Source organism: Coptis chinensis, chromosome 6, assembly GCF_015680905.1.
Source record: "Coptis chinensis isolate HL-2020 chromosome 6, ASM1568090v1, whole genome shotgun sequence".
In the NCBI taxonomy this organism is placed as follows: domain Eukaryota; kingdom Viridiplantae; phylum Streptophyta; class Magnoliopsida; order Ranunculales; family Ranunculaceae; genus Coptis; species Coptis chinensis.
In genome coordinates, this window is record NC_141461.1 from 94,322,556 (window position 1) to 94,332,311 (window position 9,756).

Sequence of the window (9,756 nt, forward strand, 5' to 3'; positions counted from 1 at the left end):
TCAAGTGGCTGGTTAAGGTGTTATTGTCTTAGACTGAAGATTGGATTTGAAGGTGTCAGATGTGTTATTACTTGATGGTAGATGGAGTGAAATTATGTAATGATTATGGTGTATTGGGTGTGAAAGGGAGGAGATTTTCATTATGTCGTGTGGCGTTGTCGATGATGAGTTATCCTAAGTTGGGGTTTTTGGTGGAAATTGTGGAGGAGTACTCGACTTCAGTTACTTTGGATGTAGCTTTTGGTTTGACTATTTGTAAAGGTGCGTTTTAGTTTAACCTTACATACAAGATTGGGAGAAAAGAGAACTGAATATTGGAAAAATCGAGTTCGCTGTTTAAGCGAACTGCCTACGTATCTATCTCTCGATTATGGGGGGAGAAGAATCAGGTCTAGCGTAGTTCATAGGGGAGGTATTTATAGCTGATGAAAGTGGAGATCCCTCTGACACGTGTGCTGATCTGCACAAATGTAGGGCTGAGATTGAGAAGGAGTGTTGGAATGGTGTTGGTAGGAAGTTTGTAATGATGGGGAGTAGTTACATTGGTTCGTAATCTGCGGTAAGTGATTGAGTAAGTAAGACTTTGGTAATGATTGCTTCTAGGAGCTAGGCTGAGTCATGCGGTAGAACGTTCTATGTGAAGATGTACGAGTCGATCTGTTATAGAACAATGTAGTAGCTCGTGGATGTAACTTGATGATGTAGGTCGCTCCAGACGTAGTTCGGGGAACTAGGTCAGAGATCGGTGTGATATTACTGCTATGCTGAACACGTGCTTGATATTCCAGAATGAGGATATCACTCCCTCACACAGCCCCCTCTCAGTAGGGCGTGCTGTTCATTGAAGAGACCTGCTAAAAGAAAACGGCCGCGCGTGTTGAGCATGAGTGAATGAGCATACCCACCGTACTATGACAATCAGTTCATGTTATACGATGAACTGATGTGAGGGGCTAGTTGGCACGCGACTGGCACGTGATAGAATCTGGGCAGTTAGTGAGGAAACGTGTCGCTGCTTTTTCCGAAATCTTGAAAAGACAAGTCCTTAGTATACGTGTGTGGGCTAGTGCATAGGTTGTAATCATGATGCATTGGGAACTGGAGGGGCAGTTATATAAAATAACTTTTGTAGATTTGAAAAGTCATTTTTTGTTTCGTTTCCAAAATTGGCGAGACTAAAAACAGTTCAGGTTAGTGCTTCCACCATTGTTGCTGCTCATTTTTCTTGTGTGCTTGTTAGTTTTGCTGAGTTGTTAGGTCGTCTTGTTTAGGGTTTATAATTACTGAGAAAAAGGAATGTCTAATTCGGACGATACTCTATCTGAAGAGATTCGAGAGATATCATTGAGCTGTGGGGAAATGGAGGATGAGAGGGAAGAATCAGTGGAATTTGGGGGTGAGGATATGGAGGAGGAGGTATGATCTGAATCTGCTGCTGCTGTAGCTAGTACTTCAGGTCATGATGAAGGGTCAGCTTCTAGTGGGCTGCCCCCTAGGGTTGTAGATAAGCGTGCCACGAAGGCTTGCGCTAATATAAGGGAAGTGTATGGCATCCAAGGAGATGACCTGGAAATACACGAACTGGATAAGAGCGTAAATGTGTTTAGTGAGAAGTATATGCCACCGAACTTCGAAATAGTAGTCTGCGAGGGGCAACTGAGGGTCGGTATAAGGATACCGTTCTTGAAGCTGACATGTGACTTTTTGGTGTTCTGCTGGAAAGCGCCCTGCCAGTTTGTGGGTAACACCTGGCGGCTACTTAGGGTATTTGATCTGTTGAATGTGAGTGGTGAATACCGCATAGAGGTCGCTGACATTATTGAGCATTACACGGTAAAGCGATCTAGCATTTTTAACTTTAGCTTGCAAACGTTGACTGGGAAATCGAGCGTGTTGGATGGTGTAAGCAATGAGGCTTGGGAGAGGAAGCCGTTGCTGTTAGTGGGGAACTTCTATGCTAGAAAATGCAGTTTGCAAACTAGGATTTGCAATTTTGCTGGTGGGTAGGAGTGTGTTGTCTTGCTGTCTTGATGTTTGAATTGTTGATATTTTGACTGATTTGTGTCTTTGCTGTTTTTGCAGAGCTCACTATAAAGAAGCCAACTAAGCGGTCGGTGATAGAAAAGTTTGCAAAGCTATCTCGAGCTCAGAAACGGGAGAAATTGCCTGAGGTCGCACATTATTTTGTAGATCGAGGAGGTCGTGTGATCAAGGAGAAAAGGAGGGATCAGAAGAAGAGAGCTCAGGGTCAAACTAGTGAAGTAGCGATGGATAAGCGGAAAAGCGATCTGGTGACAAGGGAAGACCGGAACCAAGGTCGCACTAATCCTAAGCGATCCACCGGAGGTGCTGGTGCCTCAGGAGTTGGTGGGTCGAGTGGGCGACCTGAAGGGGGATTGGTAGCTCGCCCTTTGAACTGGATACTATGGTCTTCAAACCTCGTGATCGTAGCAGCTTGCTGAAGAGGAAGGCTGATACGATTGAGCAGGAAGCTGCTCAGGTTATCAAGGCAGCGAAGCATGTGCTTGGAGATAGCTCCAGTGCTGGGAGCGTGTCTGGTGGTGAACGGGTTGGTGATAAGGCCACTCGTAGTTCTAGGTCGAGGCCTGTAGCACCCTTGGATTTGGAGACCTTTGAGGTCATTCCGAGTCTACCACCAGTGTTCCGAGAACCTAGTTCAGCGGCGAAGGCAGAAGGCGCCGAGTAGGACGAGTGGGAAGTTTGCAGTGGCCAATGATGATTTGGAGGGCCAAGTGGTGTATGTTGATGACCACGGGGTGCAACAAACTGTGAAGTGCGTACTGATATCAGCTTCAGGTCGAGTAAGATTGCATCCTGCTTGCTTGACCACATATGTCTGGATGGTAGCCGTAAGGAACTGGACACCAAGGGGCTCGCTGATAATCTGAAGCGAATGGGCGTGGCCCACTGTCTGGTAAGTGACGTTCTTCAGATCTTGTTCATTAGCTCTTGTACTTGTACGTCAATTATCGACTGTTGTTATACTTTTGTGTGTGTAGCTTGTAAGTGAATACCAGAAGCTAAAGGAGATTGCTCAGATTGCTGAGTTAGAGATGGAGTCTATCAGTAAGCTGAATGAAGAGCTGCAAAATGTCTAGGACGCGTATGCTGCAGATTGTGAGGACTTCAAAGTGCTGAAGAAAGATCACCAGGACGTTGTTTTGGCCAAGCTTGTGATGGCCACCGAATTGGAGGATGCCAAGTAGAAACTGCAGGCCGCTGAGGAGAAACTTGTTGTTGCGGATGTAGAGATTGTCAGGGTGACTAGCTATGCTCAGCACTGCAAAGGCGTCGCTCGGGAGGCTACTCAAGCATACGACGTCCTAGACGCTGAATTCCTTGAGCTAGAAGCATAGTACAAAACTTACAGAGAGAAGCGTGAACGCGGGGCTCCCAGTACATCAGTAGTACCTGTGCTGGGAGATGCATGTGATGCTCCTATTTCTGTTGTACCTGCTCAAGAGGTCGTTGAGTTTCAAGTTGAAGACGTTTCACCGGACGTGTTTGTGAATGTTGATGTTGATGGTCTTCCGATTGTGGTTGGTGATGGGAACGCAGCAGGACATGTTGGACCCCTTGTCTACCAAAAATTTGTCTGTTGTTTCTTGAAGTTGTAAGTTACGAGTGATTTTTACTTGTTGTAATGGTGTAAGATGTGATACATTAGAGCTGGTTTCCCAGGGTAACCTGGGCAGTTCGCCTTTCCTTTTTGGTTGTTAAATACTGAACGAACTGGCTTCCCATATCATTCTGGGGAGCTTATGGAATGATGAAAGATGGTTAGTCGAGCTAGATTTCCTAAGTAGACTCAGCAGCTCGGCTAGTAGACGAACTAGGGCATGATTTTGGTCGAACAGTTCATCTTTTTGTTTGTAAGAAATGCTTGTTTTTGCTTCTCCTATTTGTTTAGCTCCCTAATGGTTTGAATGTGCGACTCTTGCTATTGTTGTAATTGTTTGGCTGTGTATGTGACCCTTGGTAAGAATGAGGGAGGCTAAGTGACCTGTGAGTCTGAGTGAGCGACGTGCATTTTATTCGTCCCTAGCGTTGTAGGTCGCGAATAGCCTTAGGACGTATGGAGCGTCTCGTATGGAACGTCTTCCATTGTAGAACTGAAGGGACCGCAGTACGTGCATGGCACGTGTAGGAATATGGATGGTTGGAGATGTGAAATGATGGCTGCCAGGTGGCCTGTCATTTGGCGTCTCGATGTAATTATGACGTGCCTTGGGAAGATACGTTATTTGAACATAAAAAAGAATTGTTGCTGGTAGATCAAAGGTATTTGCTCTACCATTTCGTTACGCTGCTGCTGCTCCAAAATTCTTGTACAAGTTTCTCTATCGTTTTCAGGTAGGTATCTTTCCATGTGTTGCTCTTCTTTTTGAACGAGAGAGCTTCGTTGTTATGTTAGTTCGCTGAACATTGGGCTATTTGCAGAATCTGCTATGGCCAGGCAACGTGGAGGTACTAGTGATGATAGGGGGACAAGGGAAGTATCTCCCTTTGTAATGGAGGAGATAGAGTTCATAAATCATCGCCGGTGTGACCATGGAAAACGTAAGGCTATTGCCTCTGGTTCAAGGGACTCCAAACGTGCCAAAGTTAAAGGGCGGTGTACCTCTGGTTTGCACGAGCGACCTGGAGGTATAGTGTTCAGGTCTCCCAGTCGTGGAGAGGGTAACGACCTAAACCAGGAAGAAACTAGCGACCTGAGTCGAGGCCATAATGTTGCTGGCCGCAGATCGTCACAGCGTGCTGGTGACGTGGGGAGAGACTTCTTCTACGTTGGGAAGACGGGGAAGAAGCGTATGGTCAAGCGCTCTGACTATAGCTTCCATTCGACTTCTATAGCGACCTGCCTCCTGGAAGGGATAGTACTGGACGGTGATAAAACTGAGCTTGAAGATGAAACTCTGGAGACTGTAGGAACCGTTATGGTCGCAGTTTACAAACCGTGAAAACCATGCATAGCGGAATAAGGGTTCTCACAATTTTGTTTAGAATTCTTACCTTTGATCAGCTATGATTTCTCTGAGAATCCAAGCTCTACGAATTAGAAACCTCTTAATCTTCTGTTATATTCCTATCCTTAGAATGGACGTTGTGTGGGAAACGATCTTCCAGCCCCTTCTTTCTCTCTTGGACTCTCTCACTCTCTTAGTTTATAACCGAATTTAGGAACTAACTTTTCTTGAGCAAAACCTGAGTATTTCGGCCAGAGAAAGAGGGGTTTCTTTATATAAGCTACAATAGGGACTATGAGGAGAAATTAGGGTTAGGTCTCCTGACTGGCTTGGGCTTCCCATGTTCGCCCAGAGCACACGGCCCAAGTCCGTCAACAAATGGCTTATTCCACTAAAGGCCATTGTTGCACTACCGCCCTAATCCCAAATTACGTTTATGGGATCCATATTATATGCTTGTTGATCTCCCCATGTTTAAGATATCGAATGCCCGTTGATTAAGTCAAGTTATTGACAACTACATTAATCAACTTCTTATGTCCTTGAGTAGTACCACTCAACCTCATTGTCATGTCAGATTAAATCCACCTGCAGGGTTTACATGACAATCTTTATGAGCTCCTCAAGGGGACATCATCAACCCGACTTCTTGAGGGTCACGGATTCCTTCTATAATCAACAGCACACCTTATATACAATGTCATTACCTAATCCATCGAGTTTGTTGATTCACAAATGAATCTCACTCATTGATGATTTAAAGCAATGTACAATGCACGTAAGTGCCCGTTATTATATCTGGATTAAGAGGACAAGCATCCATAATAACAGAGGTGTTTGTTCTCTTATATAGTCAGTATAAAGAGAAACAACCTCACTTGGTCCTGTTCAATACACACAAAATGTACTAATGTAATCATATAGTCAAGATAGACTAATACCATATTATACTACAATCATACCAATAGTTTGGCCAAATCCATCTAGGTTGTGAACGTTTACTTATACTTTATAATGTACTGATGATATGATCTTCTGTGTGTCACCACACACCATATCATCTACAACATAAAGTATTAGACGCATACATATAACTAATAACATATATAATATGCATAATATTTACCCATATGATTTTTATTCAAAAAATAAAGAATTAGAGTTAATACAAAAGTAATGCTTTTAGTATATAACCCTATCAGAGACGACGCTAAAGACCACGAACTTGGCATGTTGTTTGGTGAGTTTTTTTTTTTTTTTTTTTTTTTTTTTTTTTTTTTTTAATAAGTGGAAATTTTATTAATACTGATAAGGAATTTTACAAATAATTAGGACAAGCGTGCAACAAGCTGCGCCGCAAGTCCTTTCTGAATTGCAAATTATATTCTTCTAAAAACAAACTCGTTATAACCAATTGTCATAACGTTAATGTCCATAACTTTCTGAAGTCTCTTGAGAAGCTCAACAGACTGTTGTTCCAAGAAACCGAAAGTGTCGAAACTAAACGGAATGAAACAATGCTGGTTAGCCGTGCAAACTTCCTTATGCTTCTCCATCTTCCCTGTCGCTGCTTCTCCCACCTCAAAGACTCCATTCCCAAGCCCTACCAACGGAGAGGCTCCAGTTACATCAACACATGCATGTCTTCCCTCGCACAACCAGATATCAATACATCCGCAGGCGAAGTGTAGATCTTCCCTCATTCGGATCCGCGGAGAAAATTCATGGGAGCCTCCTTCTTCACTTGTACCCCAGCCCTCCAAAAATGCATCACATAAAATATCTCCGACATGATCATGTCGGTATTTGAAACCCGGAAAATGTCTACAACAATTTGCATGGTCCCCGAAAAGCATCTAGTCTACTTTTTTTTTTGCAAACAGGGCATAGACCACCCTCAGAGTACAAAGGAATCATGAGACGGTACCGGAGAATAGAACGATACTCCACTGACGACATACGCTGACCAAGTCCCTCCATCGGAATAGCAAGTAGAAAATCTTTTGCATGTTCTGACTGCACACATCCAATATTCGCTTAACGAAAGCGGATAACAGAAACTCCCTCTCAAGACCAACAACAATCTTACCATAGAACGCTTCTGCCAAAACTTTTTGTGGTTTTGAGGGGACGGTAGCATTCACGGCCATAGAACTGAGGTCAAAATCGGGTAGACAAAGACTCAAAGCACTGCTAGCAACATCCAGAATCTCATCCAAAGGCACTGGGCCACAACTCCTAAGAATGTGATTCTGAAGCTCAGAAGTCTGACAACGGGAGGCCACAAGAGCAAAAGTAGAGACATCAGTGGCACAATAAATACCTAACCCACCAAGACGTAATGGGAGTGTCGATAAACGCCACTACAAATCACCGAGGTTAGGACCATCAGAAACCACAATACCCTGGAAAACACTACGGAGATGCCGATCAAAAATCTTTGCTGCCTCTCTAAAAAAGGATGGTGGACAAGTACGAATCGCAAATACCAACTTAGAGAGCCCAGCACAAGCCCGTAAGAGAGCTAACTCACACTGTGGATCTTCCAATATAGCTAAACAGCTCATCAAAGTCACAACCTTTTCAACACGCTTACGAGCAAGACCGATGACAAAAGATGAATCAGTGCTGACCGCACCTCCAAGCAACCTGACTCCCTGCTGAGGACGGGACAAATCTGAAGGAAAAAGACCAGGAGTGGAGCGACGTGGATCAAGTGATGGCCAAAATATCTCAGTTTTAGCCACATTAAGAACCAACCCGTAAGAAGGTCCTTCTTCCTGAATCATACCCAAAGCTGTCGCCACCTGTTTTGTATCTCCGATCAGAGTTCCATCATCTAGATACCAAGCCTGTAGCAACAACTGACAACTGGACTGAACCCGCAGAATCAGGGGATGCAACACCAGTGCAAATAGAAGGGGACCCAAAGGGTCGCCTTGCTGGACCCCAGTAGCAGACCATATGTAGCCATCCCCCATATATAACCTCGCAGGTTGACAATACAAGTACTCAACCCAAGGGGCAATAGCTGGGCAACGGATACGAACCTCTCTCAACATGGTAGTCCGATCAACCATGTTAAAAGCATTCTGAAAATCTACAAGCAGCATCGAAAGAGAGGTACTATCACTGTTAGCATACACTATGCGGTTGACAGCATGCAGAATCGCCTCTGCTCCACCAGAAACACCAACCCCATACTGAAAATCCTGTAAGTATCCTACCACATCTTGGGAAACTCCTTTCATTGCAATCTTGGAGACCAGACGACGCCAAACCATCCCCACATCTATAGGACGAATACTATTATCCGGCTTAAGAAGTGGAGTAAGTGGGGCACTCGCAATGAATTCCACTAACGACTGTGGGCATCGTCCCTGTAACCAAAGATTCACCACAGGGGTCAATGCATCTAGCAAATCAGCCGATATAGCTGCTGCAGCACCACTCATGGCATCCAACAAATGCTGAGCTCGAAGACCATCACGACCACAAGAAGTACCCTTCGGAAATGACCTAATACGGAGACAAAACTTGTGTCTCTCTCTACCACTAAAGGGAGCTCAACAACAGGAATAGTTGGCCTTACAGGTGGTAGTCGCATCGGATGCTTCTCCTCTAATGCACATATGGTCTCTGCAGTATTGGGGGCAACCCCTGATGATGACAACACCTTTACCGCTGCAGCAAAATGTCCATCAGCAACTTTCTGCAAGCATCGACGCACATTCTGAGTAGGACCAGATCTCTGTGGTGGATGGATTGAAGGAGGCTTTATAGTAGATTCTAGGAGACGAAACATCCCTCCCGGCTCATTCCATGTCATCAAAGCATGGAGAATTTGTCTCTGTTGAAGGTTTTTCCTGTTACCAGAACGACGTTTTTGACGATTCTGGGGTTGAAAAACTTGCAGAGTGCAACGTGGCAAGAGAAAGAGACGAACCCAAGGCATAACTGAACCAGTATCAGCCGTAATATCCCAGAGAGCAGATTTCAGTGCACCAGAAAAGGCCAAACGACAAGCACGTGGTATACTTTTCACAGTTTGAAAGGGTATATGAAATGCACTATCAAGTAACATCTCATCAAGAGGGATACGCGGATTAGGGGTATCACCGTCACCCCTGTGTGTCGTGAGGGAAAGATCTGTAGTGTTAGGCTGGGGGATGCCCACAATGACACATGCAGGTTCCCCATTCTCCATCAAAATAGGAGGTTCAATGGTATCATCTGGATGACGACACGGCATACCATTGGCATGGATGCAAAGACAAAGGCCACAAATCCATTTACCTATTGACTTTAACAAATTCTCCACTGACAGATACAATTCACGATCACCCTTAAGTTCATCCCTCACCCTATCAATACTCACCTGGCAATCCAAGTGTTGTTTATCGAAATGTGTGAGAATGTAGGAAACAGTGAACCCATTACCATTTACCCCATTGGTGCATCCGTGACGACCTCGGAAAGGACAGTGAACACGTTTCTTAAGTGGTGGAACAATGAAATCAGAAAAAGTAACAGTGGGTCCTTTCTTTCCCCTCATGTAGGTGATCAGGTGTCAAACGTAACCTCCCAACTGACCAAAGCACTAAACCAAACACTGAGCAATCAAAACCAGAAGGAAATAATGTAAAATTTGTTTCGCCATGTCCAACTGTTCAATGGAATCCACAAATACCCATCAACATATTAGACCAAGCCATATACCATAAACCAAATTCAAACATACAGTTCTCAAAACCAAAAGGAAACCGAC

The 9,756-nt window shown here is 44.4% G+C and overlaps 1 protein-coding gene across 1 annotated transcript; it reads right to left on the bottom strand.

Annotated features, from left to right (window-relative positions):
• Positions 1-7,351: 7,351 nt before the first annotated feature.
• Positions 7,352-9,543, bottom strand: LOC147495609 (uncharacterized). Its single transcript, XM_086568428.1, has 2 exons — positions 8,560-9,543; positions 7,352-8,524 (listed from the first exon to the last, which is right to left on the bottom strand). Exons 1-2 carry the CDS (start codon positions 9,541-9,543, stop codon positions 7,352-7,354), a joined length of 2,157 nt encoding a protein of 718 aa, XP_086424554.1.
• Positions 9,544-9,756: the final 213 nt, after the last annotated feature.